Source organism: Camarhynchus parvulus, chromosome 1 (assembly GCF_901933205.1).
Source record: "Camarhynchus parvulus chromosome 1, STF_HiC, whole genome shotgun sequence".
Classification (NCBI taxonomy): Eukaryota; Metazoa; Chordata; class Aves; order Passeriformes; family Thraupidae; genus Camarhynchus; species Camarhynchus parvulus.
In genome coordinates, this window is record NC_044571.1 from 61490990 (window position 1) to 61514380 (window position 23391).

General features: G+C 37.8%; 1 protein-coding gene across 3 annotated transcripts in view; it reads right to left on the minus strand.

Moving 5' to 3' along the window:
• ZC3H13 (zinc finger CCCH-type containing 13) overlaps positions 1-23391 on the minus strand; it is a 45504-nt gene that overhangs the window by 9699 nt on the left and 12414 nt on the right. For all 3 annotated transcript variants that reach the window (XM_030962654.1, XM_030962567.1, XM_030962735.1), the window contains 11 exons: positions 17541-17649; positions 15762-15901; positions 14887-15047; positions 13351-13548; positions 11791-11964; positions 8642-8952; positions 7175-7639; positions 6023-6205; positions 2384-2927; positions 1600-1703; positions 141-1157 (listed from right to left, as the gene is read on the minus strand). In XM_030962654.1, the coding sequence (XP_030818514.1) occupies positions 141-1157; positions 1600-1703; positions 2384-2927; positions 6023-6205; positions 7175-7639; positions 8642-8952; positions 11791-11964; positions 13351-13548; positions 14887-15047; positions 15762-15901; positions 17541-17649 (3406 nt within the window). The remainder of the gene's footprint in view (positions 1-140; positions 1158-1599; positions 1704-2383; positions 2928-6022; positions 6206-7174; positions 7640-8641; positions 8953-11790; positions 11965-13350; positions 13549-14886; positions 15048-15761; positions 15902-17540; positions 17650-23391) is intronic.

The window sequence follows — 23391 nt, forward strand, 5'->3', positions numbered from 1 at the left end:
TGCAGAAGTCTTAATTCATTCTAGTTTTACAATGAAATGCAAACAGGAACTCCCTCTCCTGTCACACTAATTAGCCATGAAGAACAATTTGGGACTTGTACACATAGGTCAGTCTCACTAAAATAAATATATCTCATTACCTGAAGATGTGCTGCGACTGGGTTCCCCTCGTTTCAGCTGATCAATTCGGGACTTCCTTTCAGTGATTTCTAAGCTTTTCTTCTCCCTGTCCCTGTCCCTATCCCGGTCCCTAGAGCTACTGTGCAGGATCCTCTTCCGTGCAGTCTGATCATCTCCACTGCGATGCGCTGACTCATTGGAGGGGGATCTGAGCCTGCTGGAGGCATGGCTCCGATTGCTGCCGAGGCTGCTGCTGCGCTTCTGGTCTACAGGCTTACGGTGTGGTCCATCCTCTATAGTAACATGAGGGGCTTCCACCTTTTCTACCCTCGTCCTGTGACTTTTTCTATGAGAATCCTCAGTGGTTCTTTCTGGAACAACAATGTCACCACGTTCAGGAACATCTTCATCTGACCAGTCACTAAATGTTGTATCTTCTCTTTTTGTGGGGGCTTCTGCCACTGCTTTCTCAGGTGGTGCTTCAACCAATTCTTCTTTAGTTACAGGAGGGGTTCTTGGGCCTTTTTTCTTTTTATGATGTGGAACAATCTCTTCATCAGAAACTTCAGAATCACCCTTGGATCTCTTCCGCTTTTTCTCCACATTTTTCCTTTTCTGACCTTTCTTAGGGGAAAAGACTTGGCTTTCCTCAGTTGCTGGTTCATTAGTGTACCTTTCCACCCCACTGTCATCATCTTTCTTCTTCTTTGTGGCCTTTTTCTGTATCTTAGATTTCTTCTTGCTGTCATCATGCATTCTATCAGAAGCATCTCTTTCTTCAGAAGGGCGGTGTCCAAGATTTTCCTGAACCCTGGACCGGGAACCTTCTGAAGCATCTGGCTGCTCTCTTTGCTTATCTGCTGAAGAAACCCTCTCTTTAAACTCTGGTTCTTCATAGCGTCGGGAACTTTCCTTTCGGTCCGATTTTCGCTCTTCTTCTTTCCAGCGACTCTGCCGCTCCTCCGTGACATGAGAGGGGCTCAGCGACCGGGATTCCTGTGGCCGCACAACCTGGCTCAGGAGTCTGTGCTTTTCATCTGCAAAATGAGAAGGAAATGAGAAAAAGAACATCCTGTTCTAAGAAGAACATTTTTTCATAGCCTTTATTGTGTAGGAAAAACATGTGAGCATTTGCTGTCTTCTGCATGCCAAAAAAAATGTCCATTAAAACACATAACCCATTACTTCAGTTAGATTTCTTAGGTTTTTCTACTGCTGCAGCAGCAAAAGACAATTTTCAATTTGGTAAACATGCACCTTACACAGAAGATGTGGAAATCACTATCACCTGGTAGACATAACACATAGTGACAAAATGAAGATAAATGACAAAGATGAAGAAAAATTGTAGTGCTCATAAAAATATGGAGAACAGTTACAAAACTATCCCCATGTTTTTTCTGTTTAAAATTGCAACTTATTTTCCATAGACAGAGGATAACCTGTGTCCAGCTGCAGAGAGAGCCCATTCCCACTTACTTTTATCATCTCCACTGTTGTAGGCATCACTATCAGGAGAATGATCACGGCGACGTTTGGGTGATTGACGGGGACTTGGACTGCTTTCATTTCTATGGCGCTTCCTGCAAAAGGAATATGAACCATCAAATTTCTTTAGGATGCTTTGAGTTTATCATCAATACAATTCCTGAAGTCTAAGCATCTCATAGAGAAGACATTTAAAGATGTCATGAAGTTCTGTAGTTTTCTAAGCTGCCATTCCGAGTAACAGCTATGCACTTAAAGGAAGCACAACACAACACTGGGGATATTTTTCACGCCTTCACTGGTAGCCTTCCGGTGTTGGAAATTTGGTAGTGCAAAGGGTAATGCATGTTCCAAAGAAATTTAATTAACAAAGTCACAAACCCTGACCTAGATGGCTGCTATTTAAATTTCAGACTTCATAATGTACCACAGTTTTCTACTACGTTTCCATTAGCGACTGTATTATTAAAGGCAAGACAATGCAAGCATACATAAAAGGGAAAATGAGATTGTCAGACTCAACTCTTAGCTCATGAGCAGTTCCATGATTCCGCACTAACAAAACACTGGAATAACTTCACCAGCAAAGTATCAATTTGGGGGCTACCAGCATGTGCCACACAGATGCAGGGGAGACAGCCCCAGACCAAGCCTATGCATAAACAGGTTGTCTTGTTCCTTAAGGTACTCCCCTGTCTACTAACTTACCAAATTCAGCAGTAAAAGACTGCCTTTTTTTTTTTCTTTGTTTGAAGTAACATTTAGATCCACTCACTTGGATTTTCTTTCTTCGTGGACATCTCTTGAGCCTCTTTCGTCTCGAATATCTTCTCTCTTATCCCTGCGGTCTTCCCTTCCTTTTTCTTTGTCATCCCAGTCTCTCTGGCGGTCTCTTTCTTTGTCTCTGTCTCTACCTCTCTCCCTTTCGCGCTCCCGCTCTCGATCTCTCTCTCGTTCTCGCTCCCTTTCTCGTTCCTCCCGCTCTCGCTCCCGCTCCTTCTCCCTCTCCCTCTCTCGTTCCCTTTCCCTGTCGTGGTCTCTGTCTCGGTCCCGCTCACGGTCCCTGTCTTTGTCCCGCTCTCTGTCCCTCTCCCGCTCCCGAGCACGATCTCGTTCCAGCTCTCTTTCTTTCTCCCTCTCTCTTTCCCGGTCTCTTTCTCTTTCTCTCTCTCGGTCCCTCTCCCTTTCCCGCTCTCTCTCCCGAGCCCTTTCATCTCTCCTGTCGTCAGACCGATCCACCCTTCGCTCCTCTCTCCTCTCATCCCGCTCGAGATCATCACTCCGTCCTTGGTGTCGTACTGGTGAGCTTGCTCTCTGATCTGCAAACACAAGCAGGTTTGATTACCAAGTGCTAAACGGATATACACGGCTTCCACTGCACTAATAAAAAAAGAGCCTTTGTCTTGACAATCTAGATCTTGGTTTGCATTAAATGAAAAGCAACTCCCTGCAGAAACTTGAATATTCCCTTTGGGGAGGAAGGAAGACACAAAACAGAACTAATTTTGAAAGAATTTTTCAACATTTAGGAAGTAGACTTTGCTTACTTAACCAAAAGTTGCCAAAAAAATATTTTCTACCAGATTTTTCTGAATGGCTTCAAAAGACAAATGTATGCCTCACAATGCAGCTATTACTATAGCATTACCCAATGATTCCAAATCTGGTATAAGATCTTAGAAAGCTGGGAATAGCATGCATAAGAAATGTTAAGACTTCTGTACAAAGATTTTACTTCGTAAATCTATTAGGAGTCAAGTACTTTACAAAGACTCAAGCTATTTACAACACAGAGTAAACGTTTCTGCAAAATTAGAAATATTGGCTTGTCTCATCACAGACGAGATTCCTGCACAGAAACACACAAGCAAATCTACAAGATAGGGAGAGGCAAGGACGATAAAGGGGAAGCAGAGCTGCCAGAAGTTTTCATTTGTGTTCACTGCAGAGTCTTACAGTTTAGAATCTGAGTTTGCTGTTCTTCAGACAGTGGATTAGAGTCAGAGGGAAAACTGAACATGTAGAAAAAATTACTGATCCAGGAGGACAGTGAAATCTGATTTGTCCAATTGTATTTACTCTCTCCAGACTTATCTATGTATCCTTCATTGTATTTTGGATATTTTTGAGCATTTCTATAAGTTTTGACTACTTCATAGCAATTTCTATGCTCACATTAGTAGCATTTGAGCCACAACAAATCAATAAAACTATTTTCCTACAACATATATATAAAAACACTACACAAAAGAGGGAAAAAATGGCATGAACAGAGATTGGTATTTCCCGGTCCATTACTCTAAGGCTGAGTGCACTTCACTGTAAATTGAGACAATGTCCACTAGGCGTGAGCAGGCAGAGTTTGGACAGAACTAAATCAATACAACGTGCATTTCCATCAGTTTAATCAATTTTCATTCCTGAGTGAATTAACAATGATTTAGTGCTCCCCTGTTACCACATAAAATTAAAAGCAAAGCTGAGTGACATTTCTGCCTTTTTAAAAAGGTAAACCATCAATCCACGCAATCGGTTCTGTGAACAGGTTTCACATTTTTTAATGGGGCCTACAGCACTGTAATATGATTTACTCTACATACCAAATATTAGATTTTTATAAAGAAGTTCTGTAACTCCTATTTGTTATGTCAGTTTTGGTGACAAAACATCAACATGAAAGTCTTATGTGAATCAAACACTGCAAGTGTATTACACAATTAAATGCAGCTAGTCAGCACTTCTTATGTGACTTCATTTTTTGGAGTACTGTTCCAGTGGTTGTTTGGAACACTCGTATATTTGCCTTAGTTGAATAAAGACAGCACAAATTTGCAAGCTTGCGTTTTAAAACCATACTCCTTGCATATCACAGAATCAAAATATATCTCAATTTTTCTCAGAATGACAGATACTAAAACTGCAGTCTAATTAGGGAAACTGTCTTGAATTGTAACTCTGAGGACTTACTACTACAAAAAGTGATCTAAGTTTTTAAGGAAGAAGACAACAAAATTTGAATTTATGCTCTCTATTTTTCCCCCCAAAAGGAAACACAACCCATTCAAAGCAACTTCCCTCCTAGAAATTTATTTTGTTGTCATAGCATGCTTTTATTTCCAACGTTTTTTTTCTGTTGGTTTGGGGTTTTGTTTTGGGTTTTTTTGGGGTGGATGTTTGTTGTTTTTCTTAATAAATGAAGAACTTGGTAGGATATGAAGGGCACAGAATTATATTATATGTATCTGTAGGATTTATTTGGGCTGGCGAGGTGAAAGAGATGAAAGCCAGACTGCAAAAGGCAACCCCCAGGACATGTTCAGTCTTCAGGATTTTTCAGCTGACATGAAAAAGGAAGCCTGGAGTTTAGGTCTGTTGAAATCCTGCCTTGAAGATGAAAGAGAATCTGAAGCAGAGCCTTTCACAGGAACAAGCAACAACAGATCTGTTTCAATAGGCTAAAAAGTATCTTTTGAAGTGGCATACAAAACAGCTCTTTGAAAAACTGAAATTACAAACCAGCTAGAATGTATCTGTCACCTGTAAATCAAAATTCAAGGCAGAAAATAACCCACTGTAATTTCGTGTTTAGTCTTCACAGCTCCTCTTTCAATTTTCAATATTTTAATTTCCCTGACTCCTCCTGTTCCCTTAATTGGTGAGCAATACAAATATATTCCGGAGTGTAAGCTGGTACTAAGTTCCTCCAAGCCAACACAGCGCACTTTCTGGTACAGAAGTCTGACATCCTGCATACTATGTCAAAATAAGTCTTGCATGCTGTTTTCCTGATCACTGGTATCTGTATCAATGCTTAGTTAATAATTATTGACAATAGCAAAGCACTCATCACTATTAAACTCCCCAGATAATAAATATTTGCATTAACCATAAATTTAAACTGTCACTTACTTTAGTAGCAAGTAGTCCATACAACTGTCAGTCTAGTTTAGGCCTTCCCCAAAACACACTCAAGCAATTTACAGAAAAAAAGCATAATGTTTCTATACAGGCAAACGGAATCAATAACAAAACGCAATCATGACTCCAAGCTTAACATGCCTGCGAACCATGAAGTCGAGGAGGAGGCAAAAACATTTTACAATGAAGTTGTACAATGAGATCCCTTGAAGTTTAGTTTTTTAATAATACTTGGATGAATAAACACAGAAGATGCCAAAACCTAGCCATAGGTCTGGAGAAAGGGTGACAGCATTCATGCATACACTGCCAATGAATGATCTTTCAACAGAAGTTATCTTACGTCAAGCATAGGAGTAGTGTCAGTGTGTGGTGTCAGATGAGCTATTTATGAACTGGTGTGGGGGCAAACAAGGTAGAAAAAGGAGGGAAACACACACATTCATACATGTACAGTTGACTAGAGATGTATGAGTAAAACCAGACATTGAAATACCTCTTTCTCTGTTGTCTCGCCTATCCCGTTCACCGTGTCTTCGCTCAAAGGAGGAGTCCCTTGCTTGATCCCGACTGTCATAGCGATCCCGATCAGTGTAGCTACTCCTCGATTCCCAGCTGTCGTGGTAGTTCCCACTACTGCTGTGACCATCAGCCTGGGATCCTCTAGTACCCCGACTTCCTAATGGAGATGTAGCAACACAAAACATGAGCTTCTACATGTATGGAAATCCACTGGTATTTTATACCAACTGATGCACTAACATCTAATAAATTTGAATTAGCTGTTCATGGGCTGAAGAGTGTAACATCAAACTCAACCAACAACTCAAATTTCATATGTTTTAACTGTTTAAAATTATTATTTGCGAACTGCAAAATCAAGACTTTCTGAATCCTCATGCCCTGGTCATAGTATGAGGTCTCCTGACTAGAAGTATCTGTCCAAAAGCCAGTTCACAATTGTTCTGAATAGGCTGTAAGCTAATAGGGCAGCAAGAATAGGCAGAGAAAGCAGAGATCATTCTCCCTATAAAAACTGTACATAATTTCCCTAATGAAAATGTTACAAGCCTGAAAAAGCAAAATAAATTATAGATTAAAATTTTTGGTTTTTATAATTATTATTAATGCATCAGACTTCAGAATCCATTTTAAAGAATAAAGTCACACTTTTTAGAAATCAGATGGGTCAGGGTGGTGAGGCAGGGAGAGGTGGGTGTGTGTGAGAAATGGTTTCTGGGCACCTAAGACATACAGTTGTTTTTGAAAGAACATAAGAAACCTGCTGCCCAGTGCTTTGAGATGCACTACCCCCTACGAATTTTCCACTACACATCAGCCTCTTGTGTTTGTAGCCAATGGGAAAACCTAGGGTTGCAGAAACATTAAACAGAGTGATGTAACGGTTAGGCTTTGTTTTAAAATGGGATGGCAGAATACCAGTGTTATGCCACTTTAATGAATGGAGAAGACAGAAGTGCTATAAATTTCAACAACAGTTTTAATTTAATGACAACAGAATTGAACACAGCTTTAAAAGCATGAACTATTTGGCAGTATTTGCATATCAAATATCAGACAAGGCAGTATGAATGCATATGCTCAATCTGCAATGATAGGGACATGTGAATTTTAAATTACACAATACCTTTGTCAGATAACTCTGGTCCTCGGCCTCGACTTCTGCCAATTCTATCACTTCTGCTCTCATTTCTGGAGTCACTTCTGGAGTCATTCCTTGTTTCAGCACGAGAGCTCTCCTCTCTGCCATGGGATCTTCCATAGCTACGCAAGTCATCCTGATACTGGTCATCCTTTTTATGAGCATCTCGACTCTCTCTGTCCCTGTAGTCATGGGAGTCTCGTGTGGAGCGTGAGTCTCTCTGGTCACGACTGTCCTTGGTGTCCCTGCTATAATCCCGCGTGTCTCTGGAGTCTCGAGTGTCTCTGGATTCCCGTGGCTCCCGCCGATCTCTGGTGTCTCTCGTGTCCCTCCGATCTCTTCCATCACGAGACTCTCTGTCATCCCTATGGTCCCTGGAGGTACTCTGCTCTTGGTCATAGTCACGATCATCTCTTGTTTCTCTTTCTTTTTCTCTTTTCCCTCTTGTTTCTGTAAAATGTTCGAAAGAATGTTATATACCTGACTTAATCTCAGCAAGCAAATATTTAGCACACAAATAACACTAAAACAACATACTCAAAATACACTTAGCAAATCAAAATACATAAATAGGACAAGATCATGTTGGGTTATCCATCTATACCTTTAGTAAGTTTTAATGATCTTATTCTGAATATGAATCTCTACAGATATTTAACCATTCAAAACACAGTAAGAATAATAAAAATAAATGTCAAACATACTAAGGAGCAAGAGCACTTGAAAAATTTTAAGGTAGGGTCATTACTCCTCTGATCATGGATTCCTCTTATTTTCTACACACACACACAGAGAGACACTTCCAAAACGTTTGTGCTGTATTTAGACCACTTGTAAGGCCCCAGTGCCCTGCTGAAATCTGTTAGTTTGGGTTTGGGGGTCTGTTTTGTCTTGGAACATATTTATAATATTACTGCAATAGAAAGGTAAGTTTACAGCCAGTCTAAAATAGAGCTGACATACATACTCTTTGTAATCTGTCTCTCGAGGCAAACAGCATGTTTGCTCATCACATATTATCCAAACAGAGGGAATGACTGTTTCTTTGCAGACACCTCACTTAATGTCAATTACAGAGACAAGAGAAAGCAATCAGTGGGGACCAGATTCGGGCACCTCCCAGAAAAGAGTAATAGTTACTTTGGTGAAGCCTGCTGTGAAAATCACTTTCCTACTGACACCAGCATTGCATTACACAAGGAACACCTACACAGATACCTTCAAGCACCTTTACAATCAGTTGAGCCTACATAAGCAGTTCTGCCAGGGGTACATTATTACACAGTACCTGCAAACAGCATCACCAGCACAGCCAGAGTAAACACAGCCAGTATTTTCTTCAACCCCTAGCCACTGGGATGGGTGCACACAATGCCACAATTTGAAAATCAAGTTTCAAAATGCAATTTGCAAACAAACAAAATGACTCTGAAGTGCTATTTTCATTCATACCATCCCGTCTTTCGTGGCGCCTGTCATGAGACTGTGAAGTCCGATCGCGATCGTGCCTTCCCTTGTCTCTGGCAGGAGAGCGGTGTCTCGAAGGGCTTCGCTTCCTCTGAGGTGGAGAGGAAGAGTGTGGGGGATAGGGGGAAGATGACCGCCTTGCAGGCGGGGAGGCTGTCCTTTGATAGGATGGAGAAGGAGTCCTTTTGCGGTGTGGGGAAGGAGAATGTCTTTGAACAGAGGAGCCTGACTGTGAGGACGAGGAGTGATGTCTGGAGGATATGGGAGAATGATGCTGACCTGATGGAGAAGCAGACCTGCAAGGAAGAGTTAAAACAGGCACATGTAATAATTTGACTTGAAAGGTTCTTGACATACCATACAAAAAAGCAATTAAAATAATTTTTGTATTTTCCACCCTCTGACTGCTGAAAATATGTGCTGTTTCTATAAAACATCAAACTTGGCTTCCCTCCAGGGTGGCAAGTATATGTTTCCAAAATACACTTATCTTTAAATTATTATTATTTATTTAATGCCTAGGAAAAATTTCTCCAATCAAAATTGTATTACATAGCTACCAGAATGTAGGGGAAGGGAAAGGAGGGTCAGAAAAAAAATCATTATCTTCTTTCCCATTCCCAAACAAGAACCATTGTTTTATTCAATATAAAATTGTTTTTGGAGTTCGTAAGAAAATTATAGATAATATTTACGAGGTGTAACTAAGACTTTTTGTTTACAACAGCATTAAATTTTTTTTACAAAGTAACACTGTCTCCTCCTTATACACTTCTAAATACTTTTTATTGTAAGGATTGATCTTTAAACAATTCTTAGATCCAGAAAAACCATATGCATACCTACTTAAAATGTTAGCCAACGTGAATATTTACACAAACATGGAAAGCTCACATCTGATAGAATAAAAAAAGTACACAAAATATTTCTGATCTTCAAAATTCTGTCACCAACTAAAGACAATTTACACAACAATAAAAAAATTTCCTCATAATATGACTAACATGGACAAAAACACACTTCAAGTCTTCAGGCTCAGTAGTAGGATATTTTTCCCCCTATCAGCACCAAAGTAACTTGCAAGTATCTTTTCTCATGAAATTTATACTGTCCTTAACTCCAACTTCCTTCTACTTCACAAAACTCCAGAGATGACAAGGAGAAGAGTGGGAGTTAAAAAGCCATACTTGGAGAACATATCCTCAAAAACCTCAGTGTTCCAGAGGAAACAAGTAGCCTGCATCCCTCTAAGATGACAATTCATATGCAAATGAAACAGATAACCTGGAATTACTAGTAAAACTTCCAAAGCAGTCAATGAAAAATTCTGTCGGGGCTAGATATGACTGACAGAATTCAAAATACTTTCATGACTTACTGTCTTTAAACTAAGACTACATTTATTTTTCCCTGTGAAATCATTATTTTGAGACACAGAGTTACCAAGATTGGCTTGCATGGAAGGCTTTCAATGGTATGGAGACAAAATATTTCAAATACCCTTTCCTGCTTCTAGCAGAAGACCCATTTATCTTCCCTGCTTAACATTTCCTTGCACAATATTTGATACAAGGACGTAGTGTTGAGCAAAATACTGGATGTCATGCTTTAACCCCAGACAGCAGCTAAGTACCACACAGCTGCTTGCTCATTCCCCTACCCACCCGCAGCTGGGTGGGGAGAAGAATGAGAAAAAAGTAAAGCCTGTGGGTTGAGATAAGAACAGTTTAAAAACTGAAATAAAGTAAAATATAACCATGATGGTAACAATAATAGCAATCAAAAGGGAGATAACAAAAAGAGAGAAAAAAAAAAGAAAACCAAGAGAAACGGTGACGCACAACATATTTGCTCACCTCAACTGATGCCCAGACTGTCCCTGAGCAGCAACTGGATGCTCCTGGCCAACTCCCCCAGTGTATACACTGAACATGATGTTCCATGGTATGGAATATCTTTTTGGCCAGTTCAGGTCAGCTGTCCTGGCCATGCTCCCTCCTAGCATTTTGTGCACCTGCTCATTGGCAGGGTGTGAGAAACTGTGGTAATCATTACTAAAACATCAGTGTGTTATCAGTATTGTTCCCATGCTAAATCTAAAACACAGCACTGCAGTAGCTACTAGGAAGAAAATTAACTCTACCCCAGCTGAAACCAGGACACTGGAGTAAGTTAAAAAACAGGGAAAAAAGTACAGAAGAGATATTTTGCAGACTCCATACTACTGCTCCAGGAAGAACTCTCTTCCCTATGAAGAATCCAATTTAGCGAAAATGTCCAGCAGTCACATCTACCATAAAACAATCCATTGTTGTTCCAGCTGAACAGAGTCACCACAAAAGCCAAACAATTTGCTTACAATTCTCTGGATTGCTGAATGGATGGGTTTTATTTCACTTGCTTTATTAGCATGCAGAAATACGTATGATGTCTGAAGCCTCCCTCACCCTTCAACAGAGGTGCAGAAAATAAGAAAGCCTTGCTTTCCATTATACTAATATGGGACTACAGTATTTTTTAGCACTGCCATCCTAAAACTGAGCTTACACTATTTCAGGCCAAAATAAGTAGACTACTCCATTTTTAATGGATGGTAAAACATTTTTTTCAAAGCCTCAAGAACTAACAGATATGACACCTTCCCTAAAACTTCCTGCAAGAAGCTTTGTACAGTACTGTTTAGTCAGTTGTGCCTGCTTCTTAAGAAAGATGTGCAGAACTAGGACCTGTGTATCACTTTACCCATTCTAGAACAGAGAAATTCTGCCCATTTCCAATCTCAAAGGTAAAATATTTTTCCATGTTCCACTTCTTAAAAAGGGCAAGGTTAGGGAGGAAGAAAGTTCCCAAAGGCTCACAGACTGACTGTATCTCATATCAGATTTCTGAAGTTCTACCTGAAGGCAAAACATTTGAGAGGAACAGATAAATGGAAATTTTCACTGTGACTTGTGTTCTTAATGTGACAGATACCCTCCATGTAGTAACATCACAAAAAACAAAAAGTCTCAGAGCTCAAGTGTTTGAGGAACAAACATTCACAACAGACTCACAAACAAGTAGTCAAACCAAAAGGGGAAGTTTCCAAACCAGAAGTATGAAAGGAAATAAAATCCACAGAATTGACCTCCCACCTGCGCGAGGGTGAGAAGTTATGTTTGTGAGTGGCTGACTTGGCTGGAGCTCGGGAGGTTTGCTTTCGCCTTGCAGCAGGTGGAGAGTACTCCCTGGAAGGGGAAGAATTACTGCCAGAGTGATCTGCAGGACTAGGAGAACGTTTCTGTCTACGGGAGCTTTCAGACGGATCCCTGGGAAACAAACAGTAGCTTGTTTAACAGGGCTACGATGGCATTAGTACATTTCTAGGAAACTACAGACACCTCCAAGACAGAACCTGTGATTACCATATCAAGAGCTATGTTACAGAGTCATTTGTTATGATTTCACATAAGAAGTTACCTTAAGCTAGCAAAACTCAAGAATGCAAGATATGCACTAAATTTCTTGCTACACTAGACTGTAAAAACTAGAACATGGTAAAACAAAAAAAACTTTATTGTAATTTCACCTAACTTTTAATGTGGTGGTAAAACAGAATTCTTACCAATGGAGAAATATTTTCCTACCTTATTAAAAAATTTCTGTAATATCAGAACTCTATTTAAGCAGCTTCAAGCTCAAACAAATTTTAAAGGCTAATCCCAGCAGCAAGTGAATGAAAGTAATCCATCAAAACGTTCAACTATTTCACTGACTGTACCTTACAGAGATTTGACATTTTAACTTCATTTTTATTATGCAGAGGAAATAAAAGACAAAAATCCAACAGTGAAATACAAGGCTGTAGTCACCACAGCAATACCTGGCTATAGTACAATGATAAGACAAGTACTGTCTTGATTCTTTCAGCACTACCTAGAATGTTCTTTTCTACTGCTTGCGACTTCCTTCCAGTAATGGAGTGTGCAATCATGAGGGAAACAAAATACTTTCAAGTAAGTATGGTGGAATTTATTTAATCAATTAAAAATGCATGATTCACTGCTCTTCCAATCCTTAGTCTGCTATGCCAGTTACAAAGAACGACTTAACAACATGTACCTTACTTTCATCAAGAAAAGTCAGGACATAAAAATGCAAATCGTGTATCTTTCAGCTTAAGTGGACGTGTATGCTCCAGGAAATAATAGAACAGTCATAGTAGTCCACCATTTTTTTAATATATAAATATGTATATATGCAAAAGTGAAGCAATTCTAAAATGTCACTAGTCTTTGACAACCTCAAAAATACTTTAACCTACTGAAGATTAGGGAGAGATTAAATGCACACTGACAACTTGCAAAGATATCAGTCCTCTAAGATTTCAGAAAAGCATGCAATCAGACCAGTGAATGACTTCAATAAAGATTTTGGCAAACAACCTGCTCCATTGGTGAAGATCCAAATTCTTGAGAAGTAATGAAGCTTTCAAAGAGGCATTTTACAAACTTAATAAGTTATGCAATTAAAACCTACCAATCTGTTAGTTATAGTCTATCAACCCACCTACATAACATACTGAAAATACTTCATTGAGGACTGAAAAGGGTGTTGGCAAAGCAGGCAATACCACCCTTATTATTCAGTGCTCTATAGAATATAATTTTAAAAGCAAGGTTAGAGTTAAAAGCTAATAATGCAACATAACTTACCTCTGCTTCTCTTTTTTCTCCTTGTGCCTTTCAAAGTCACGCCCTCTCTCTTTTACGTCCCTTGCCTTTTCTTCTGAACGTTCTTTTGCTTTATGTTTTTCCTTGTGTTTTTTCCCCAGGGGAGTTTCCTCTTGTACTGGAGGAGGAGGGCTAGGGGTACGAGGACCTTTCTTTTTACTCTGAGTACTTTTAGAACTCCTAGAGAGAAATTAACAGGGTGGGGGGGGTTATAAAATTGAAGAGCTGACAACTATTTCAAACAATAATTTCTCAGATGTTGACAGAAAAGTTATAACATAAAAGGCCTTGAAGCTTTTAGGATGGGATTTACCAACTCCCTTAGCAAGCACCATTCAATAGCAGAACTTGACAGAAAGGTGAGTAGTGATGGTAAAAATTTATGGTGAGCTCCTCGATTTATAGCCTTTTTTTCTGAAGGAAGTGAACAAAAATAGGAATTGCTCTTGTTCAGACAGAACCAGTTTTCAAAGATAAAATGCCCTTACATGAACTGTGTACATCTGAAGACAAAAACCATACAGTACCTTGTTTATACTCCCATTTCTGCAATGCAATACCCCAACTACACACACAAAATTACTTGAGCTACTCATGTTTTCAATTTAATGTTAACTACCTGACAGGATGAAGCATCTACACATTCTTGAGTATGCATCTCACAATATGAAACATTATGTATTTTCTGCATAATTTACCACTAAGATAAATCCTATCAACTAGGTATCACTGCATATGTCAGTAGTATACCAACACATGCTATACCATTCCTGCAGCAGAAACAATGTTGTTCTGTCCCTACTTTAAAGGGGATTTTAACAAATAGGTTAAATCGGGGATTTTCCCAAAGACAAATGTGTCTGGTTACACTGCTGGATTAATTTCTTTCCTATCTAAAAGCTGCAAACAACAATTCAAAATATCTTGTGGCCAGCAAGAACTTTGGAAGCAGGTTTGGAGATTGACTTTGGTGGCACTGCAGCCGGTTAAAATCCTCTGAGTTTTACATATTTTATCCTTAATTCTTCTCTGCGCCCTCCCTCCACCCCCCCCGCATCCCTCACTTCTTATCCTCTCCTGAATTCTCAGAAATTCCCTGCTTGAAAATCACACATTATATCTTGAACAGTAATATGCAACACCAACAGAATGTGCAGTTGGTCAAATTTTAAACACTTCAGTTTAGAGAGGCTGCTTCACAGGCTGCAGCGTTTCAAACAAAAATGTTTTCCTATTTTCAATGATTTGTATTTTCTCACTGCCTCACAAAGATTCTGAAGATTCAGAGAAAAGATCCACTTGTAAACCATGAAAATAATCAACTGAAAACTACACCCGTATGACAATTATCTGCATAAGATGATTCACAATGCACAATTTAGAGATCTTCTCCTGAATTTATATAATCAGGGGCACTGAAAGGAAGGAAAACAGAAAACATTATTTATGAAAACTCCAGTAATAAATGTAAGTGTGGTTCTCTTCTCACTCTCTTGCAAGAGGCATCCATATACTGACCTCTGCTGCTCCAAAAGTGGTGAAGAGACAGTAGATGCTTTCTTGTCTTTCTTACTTGCTGAAGATGATGATTTGGGACTGGATCTTCGTTTTGGAGATTTGCTGGACTTTCGTGGTGATGGTGATGGTGACAATTTAGATCTAACCACCTCTGGAGAAATCTTGAGGGAAAGAATATAATGAAGCAGTAAGACATTGATGCTCAAAAGTGTAATTGTATGCCAATATGTGTGTCAAATATGTAAATTCAGCAAGTGAGAGAGTACGAGAACCATGAACATCTCTCCTTCAACCTCATCACATTGTTTGCAAAGAACAGCATGAAAGGAAGACAGGAGATAAAGTGTGGAGGAAGAGAAGGTGACGTACTCTGTAATATGTTACAAAAAGTGTAACTTAAGGTTTAAAATCAGTGTGCTCACAACTAACACTCCCATTTGTCTCAAAAAGAAAGAAAAATCCTTAGAGGATTTTTTTTTTAGTCTTCCCCAAAATTTTAGAGTTTCTAACAGCTACAGCTTCATCTCTGTCACTCTATTCTGTTACTACAAGGCAAGCTGGAAAATGAGATTGGGAAATGCCTTGTGTTTTCCTATCTTCTCTGTTACAGATCTTACTAGTTTTGTATCACTAAAATGCATTAAATCCTACTCATTTAATAGCTGACTTCACAAAGGAGAAAACTTGGTTACTGTGCTGGATGACTAATCAGATACTTCAAGTACTCAAGTCACCTACTAATTATACACGTGCCAATTGTTGACTATCACATAACACAACTGTGCATTTGCGGCCCAAAAACTTAAAGTCTTCTTAAGACTATGAAGTGGCTGATGACTTGGGTTTTTTTTATTTCACATTTACATAATACAAACCTCTTTTTTAATTACTATTTCCTCTCGTTTCTCCATGTTTTCCTGTTCCAATTTCATGAGTTCTCTCTGAATCTTTTGGCGCTTCATTTCCAAAGACAGCTCATGATCATAATCATAATTAACATCTCCATTATCAGAGTCTTTATTTGAAGAAAAAAAAAGTAAATCTATTAGTAAACAATTTATGAAAAATACAACAATAAAATTCAGCATACTAGATGCCAACCATAAATATTTCCATGACTTTTAAGCACTGCATGAATGGACCAAGGAAATTTGGCATTCATGCCAAATTCTGTGGCAATTCTGTGTGCAAATCTGAAGTAATTCCAGTTAGTTCCATCCACCCTGAAGTTCAACTCTTAAACTTCATAAAAAGAACACCTTAACTTCTTTCATGGACATGCATCCGAGGTAGCAAGGAAAACAAAGTAAACCACTTTATTTTTAAATAACAAGAAAATTAAAACTGTGTGTCTTCACAAGGAGTGAAAATATGTAGAGCACTACTTAACTGGGGAACTCACATGAAACAGATTCATATAATGATGCATGATACTAGAGGGGTTTATTTAATACAATGTCTTACAAATCAATCAATATACTTAATTAATTACGTGTAAACATTGATTTTAAAATAAGAGAGGAGTTCGGTATTAGCCCTTTCATTGGATGAACATACACTTCCAAGAGTTTACAACTGGATTTACAACATTACCACTGTTTGGTTTTCACAGCAGAAACAATGCTATTTCTCACACTTTTTCATTAAGTCATGAACAGTTAATATCTTAAGCTTCCAACCTGGCAACTGAAATCTTACTGAAAATTGAATTTATTCACTCTGTTTATATTAATTTTATGGATATTTAAGTCTAATATTCAACAAGCATTTTGGGGAAATATCTGTCAGAGAAAAGACGACTTCATAAAAAAGTTATTTGCTTTTACTCCCTTTTCTACATACAGGAACTACATAAAAATGAACTTCATTGCAAATATATTCATAATATGTGAATTCCCTCAGATGGGATCAGAATTGCCATTTTTTTCTTGCAGTGCTGTAACTACTTCTGAAACAGAGATTCTCAGAAAACTACAGAAACAACAGAGCTCAGCAGAAGTTCCTGTAACATCACTATCAGGTCAACCTGGAGTCTAACAGAAGTGAAACTTAGGAGAGAAAAAAACTGCCCACAGCAACAATGAAACTTTCAGGAAGTACTAAAAGTCCTCCAAACCCAAAAACTCCCACCCACCAACTCATACAGAAGTGACTACAAAGGTAATGCAAGACACTTAGCATTCTTCAAGTATTTTTAAAACATAAATATTTCACTGATGTCCACCTTCAACTGTTGTTATTCTAATGGAGACGTTGTTAATGACAGCTTACACCACTAAAAATTATGCAACAAAAATGGCTGACTTTTGAATTCAAAGGAGTTCTACTTCTCAGACTGACAGGTTCCAAAATTACTTTAGATGCAACTTGGATTCATCTAGTGTCCTTAATGTGAAAGATTCACCATGGAGTAGACTATACCAAAAAAAGCCTGTTTTTAAAGCTAGTTGGTTTAACCACTGAACCACTGTAGCGATCCAACTCATGTAACTTGTTAGTTCTCCTCGAAAAAAAAAATTAACAGCTACTGCATCAAAGTATTCTGCTTAGAAACCAAATCTTGAAGCATTCCACTCGACACACAGCCCAGAAATCTCACAGTTCTCTGAGGCATCAGGGGACTGTCAGTTCAATACTGTCAGTTCAATACATACCTTCTCTATTTGTTTCCCAATCCCCATTTTCCTCTTCACTTTCTGGTGTTCGCTCCTTTGTAATTTTGATATCCTCCTTTTCTCTATGTCTTCCTCGTGAGGACTCTTTCTATAAAGGGAAAAATGTTGCATTAGAGTAAACAACTTTATTTCAAAAGAAGCCTGAAGAAGCAGGTGTATTTTATATGGTATTTTGGGGTTTTTTCATAGCACAAAAAGCATTTCTTCCTTTAGCCTGTTGAACAAATACTCTCCTAAACAAGCAGAGACTCCACAGGCTACATGTTCTAATGCAATTTCATATAATCAGAATGCAAATATCAGATGAGGAAAAGAGAAGAAAGGATTCATAAAATAAGAAGGCTTAAAAGCACGGCAAGAGTCAAGCACATCAGAGAATAAAGTTTAAAATAGGCACCAAAAGAAGAGATTAAGTTCTAAAGACCAGAAGTTTAATGAACACCTAAAGAGTATAATTTTAACAGCCTGAGCAAGAATTCTCAGCTGTAAATAAGAATATTTATATGCAAGGCAGATGAGCCTTAGAAGTGGAACCATTTAACTCTTCAGAGGATAAAGAATAGGGAAGGGGAGGAGATAATAAATAAAACCAGAGACCCTCGGCTGGCAGAAGGGGAAAAATTCTAAAGCAACACAATCAAATCAAGTTCCATTGACAGCTTTGTGTTTGACTTTCACTGTCTCCAAGAGAAGTCTAACTAATGCAGTAGCACCCATTTCCCATGTCCTGTGAACACCTAAGAAAGCCAGAGACTATCCGTACAAGAAAAAAGATAATTTCATGTCAAATGATGCTGTGCTGCTCTTGTGCCCCTGCTAAATTCCAGTACAGAGCTACACAGCTGCACCTCTGCATCTGCTGAAGCAACATTCTCTTTGTTATGTATGTGGACTCAAGTGGAACACAGGACAAAGTTTCTTCACTACTAGCAAAAGAAGAAAATTCAAGCTTAAAGTATCTCAGGTTAATTTATTAAACAGGAAACCAGAACAGCAAAATCTGTCCCACAGCCCTGTTGTTCTCAGCTCACACAGTGCCCTCTTTTATTTTTCTGTGGATTCTTTCACGTTGGTATGTGGGAGAAACATCAAGAAAAGGAGATGCTTGAGAATTTCACTAGCTATTCCTTACGGGGACTTAGATCTTGATTTAATTTAAAACCTTAACATCACCTTAGAAATACACTGAGAAAACAAAATAAAATTGCAGTCAGTCACTCAAAAATGAGTAAAATTCAACTATTCCTTTTTATTCAGTAACAATGTTAAAAACTTATCTCTAGTTAAATAATGTAAATCTCTAAAATTATGCAGAAGGTCATAACTTACTGAGTCATGCTGGTTTCTGACATCAACTGCAGACAAGTCTACATCCACTAAGCCACTGTCTCAACATGTACTAAAGACATTCAGTCTATGGGCCAGAATTCTACTATGCCCCAAAGCAACTTACTTTAAAAGAAAATTACTCTGATGAGATCTAAAAATCCGTAAGCATAACAAGTCTTCTCTGCAACCATTCTTTTCTTTCATAACACTGTTCTTATTTTTCTAGCCCACCCTCCATGAAGGCCACAGATGTTCTACTGGGCTGTATACTTCTACATACTTCAACTATGCCCTATAACATAAACAAAACCATAATTTCTTAAGTATTAATACTAGCTTCTATTAATTCAACACTACCTCTTACCAGCAAACTGAAATATGAACAGTAGGACAACCTCTCTACGCCGATTTAAAAAAATCTCCCAAAGAAAATTCATCAAATACCTTGTCATCACAGAACGTGCAGCAAGTCAATGCTTCAAGTCCCATTTAATAACCCATGTTAAAAATACTACACAACCTGTATGCATCATGCCTACCTCCTCGGACTTACAAGCCAATACAAGCATCTTGCAAGAGCCTGTATTTTCTCCTTTCAGTGGAAAGATTCGGTAGTGGCACAACCATATTTCTACAGAAGAACTGAGAACAAAAACAGCTATCAAACTGAAATACTGAATATAGGGGAAACATGGTATTTCACACTAATGTTGCTTAGTTGTCAAGAAAAAAGATTTTGACAACATTGCACCTTGAAAAATAAATATCAGTTTAGAAATTGAGTATATTTTTCCTGGGGCATGCTAATTAAGAATTTAAGTTATGATGGTTTAGAACACATACCTAATTTTTCTCACTGAAAAATCTTCAACATATTCCTTTTATTTTACTTGTTACACTTGAAACACATATGATTCCCTCATACTATGGGAATTAAATATTTCCTTCATATACTTACAGACCTTTTTTGTCTCTCCCTTAACAAGCCAAGAATAAAGTAAGTTAAGTTCCTAAAGGCCAATAGCATGACTGTCACTGGTACCTGAAGATGCTGTATACTCACTCTTGTTAACAACTTCTCTGCAGACTCTGAAAAAATGCTGTTTTCTAGACATGAACCATTATACTTACATAATTATATATTTATTTATTAAAAAACAATGTAGCTTGCCTTAAGAGGAAATGATTTAGTAGACTTTGTCTATGCTGTTTTTAGGTATATGCTCACAGCTAAACATAGCAGGTGTTGGACAGATGTTTACAATTTCATATGTTGACATTTAGGAGAGATACCACATAAGAAAGGGAAAAACTCATGACATTATGGCTGACTTCTGTGAGATTTCATTTAATGTCTATTCAAGTTGAAGTTCTACGTCCCATGTGATCAGCCCTCTACAGCACAAGACTTGAAGTGTCTACTTGAATAAATCTCCCCCTACTGCCACAAAAGCCTGGCCAAGTACAAAAGGACTCATCCAATCTGTAAAACATGTTTCTAGCCAAGAAGTGTTACTTTGCCAACACCAATGGAAAGAAGAGAAGACTGATACAACCTACAATTCTTGCATTGCAGAAATCTCAGTTTCAACCTTATCAGGTTGCACACATGCAGCAGCAAAACAGTCATTCCAAAGCACAGATTCCTTTAAACCTACAGTAATCTACACAGATTACATCTACAACCTTTTGGGCGAGCACTGTACTACATTGCTCCAGGTATAATATTTTTAGAGTGTAAACTACTATCATTCTACAGAAACACATAAGTAAATGAATCTGAAGTTCCCCTGACATTAAGCGGTATTTGTTCCCATTTCAGAGATGGAAGACAATGCTGAGTCCTATTTCCAGTGGAAATAAAAGCTACAGTGACAAAATCCACAGATACAAAACAAGTGATACACATTCCTTACAAAAACCTTCCTAAATGTACATTAAGCTCCTCCCACTGTTTCTCCCAAATCACACACACCTTCCACGTTAAGACTTTAGATAAGACTTCATACACACCAATGTAACTGTCTTCTCATAATTTAAAATAAAAATTTCCAACTGAATACAGTAACAGCAGGAACCTCATCTAATTATTTGTATAATGACTGACACACTAAAGTACACTGCTGAAGTAATTCCAAACACAAATCCAAGAAAAACAAAACCAACTGAGTTTAATGTAGGTGTCCACATAACATAGCATATTGTCTCTGCAAATAATAATACAAAGCATGAAGAAATAAAAAGGGATATAGTCTATAAACTGTCAATATAGGAAGTTTCTTCCTAAATACATATAGATTGTACTAGTTATGTCTCCAAAGAAAAAAAAATCTCTTCTGAAAAGATTTTATCCTAGTTATACTGTCTTAGATTCTTGTGGAACCTATTCAGCTTTGCATGCCTATCTTCTGGCAACCAGGCAGAATTGTTATATATAACATAAATAGCATTTCCCCTTGTCATTTTCAAATTTGCCACCCTTTCTACTGGGTTAAAGTACGAATATGACGCATCTAATTCACATTCTCTCAAACATACATCATATTCATTCATCCCATGTCCTTTCTTCTCTCCAGTTTATTTCTCACCTCTTTGCCCACTTCAAGAAGACCTTTGACTGTATTTTCTTGCATACAGGTGATGACAACCAAACAGCATTTCAAATAAAACTGGACCATGAATTTCTACAGCATATTATCAATCATTTTCTATTCCATTTTTATATACCCGAATGTTTGCTTCTACAACTGTGACTTCACTTGGAACACATGGTTTCATTGAGCTGTCCACAATAACTTATTTTTCTATTGCGTGGTTTCAGTTACTTTTAAAAAATTCATTCATTTTTTGTTTTAAATACTTTATTGTGCATGACCTTGCACTTGCCAACACCAAGTTTCATCTGCCATTGTACTGCCAAAAACTATCTTTTCCAACCCTTATGGCATTCCTCAGACTTCAGTAATCCCAAGTACTGTTTTCAAATCTTCTGTGAAGTCTGACATTTGGAATGTCCAACTTTTTTCTACATTCTTTAAATTAATTACAATAGCATTCTGTGTAATTCAATTTCAAATTAATCTAAAATTTTCCCCTTAGCTGGCTTCTAAACCTAAAATACTATACCTTCTATTCTTTGACTATCTATACATATGCCTCAGAAGTCTTGTTTCAAAACAGGTTTGAGCTATGTCAGGCAGTTCTCTCTTAACCACTACTCTCCATCGAAGTTTCAGTCTAGTAGTCTGGTGAAGCACAGATTTTGTCTGCAGAAATGTTTCTGATTGGTCTTTTTATTTTTAACCAAAATTATGAAACTTCTTATGGAACAAGCTACTTTTCATTATTTCAAAGTTTTCTTATCGAGCTCTGCTGTTACCCCAAAAGCTTTAATAAAGTATGCAAACATAACATATTAGATCTCCACCGTAACAGCAGCTGTACCACTGGAGCAAGATTTTTCTTAGCAGTTCAGCCACTTGAGTCTTCTGTCCTTTTAGATATCCTGGTTCTTTGCAAAGCAACTCTTGACGACTGTCCCTCTTCATCTATTTGTTCCAGAATATTTTCTTTGATATCCTGTATTTTGAGAGTTGCCTCCATGGAACTAAAACAAAAGTTCAGCTGTTTCCTCAATCTTCCATTTTATGAGATTGAAGCAGAGTATTTTTCACTCTGCTGTGTGCTTAATCTATAAATAAAATTCTTTGATACATTAACACTAATCCTCCAATTCCTTTAGATTCTTGCTTCCAGTTCATTTTCACTTGGGTTTTAGTTGCTTAAGAGTATTTTATTATTACATTAAGAGAACACTATAAAAAGCAAGGTTAACTAATCAAAAGTAAGAATTACATAAAAATTAGAGTTGCACCAGGACAGAAGTTACAGCGAATTTTTAATGACGGTTGGAAAAAAAATTTTCCCACCAACCATGTACTCAATAACTGAACAGTTTATTCAAACTATTAGAAAATAAAAGAAACACATTTCAGTAAAAATATTGAGAGTTTACAAAAATTAACAGCAACTGAAAACATGATTGGAAGGTAAGCCATTCAGTCAAATTTAATGAGAGCAGCTGCTGATGATTTATTTACAGCTGACATAAAAAGATTTATTTTACACAACAAGTAGGAACAGACCAAGAGGAAATGACAGAACATTGTCAATACCTGCAGAAGCAAAACTGATTTTTTACAAATAAAACCTTTTAAAAATTATTCATATGAAGATGGTGTTAAACATGGTGCAGGAACACAGTGGTGCTACTGCTTCATAGGTGCAGGGTCACACTACGAACTCTATCCCTATTTGTCTGTAACATCAGACACAGGTAACACAATTTTAAAATAATTAAATTTTTATATTTGAGGGCCACAGGGTTGCAGAAAGATGCTTACAAAATAAAAACAATAATGAATTTTTTGCAAAATTCATTAATTAAGCAGTTGGGGTGCTGATGAGTATGTGAGGAGGAAGGCAAAATGAACCAGCACAA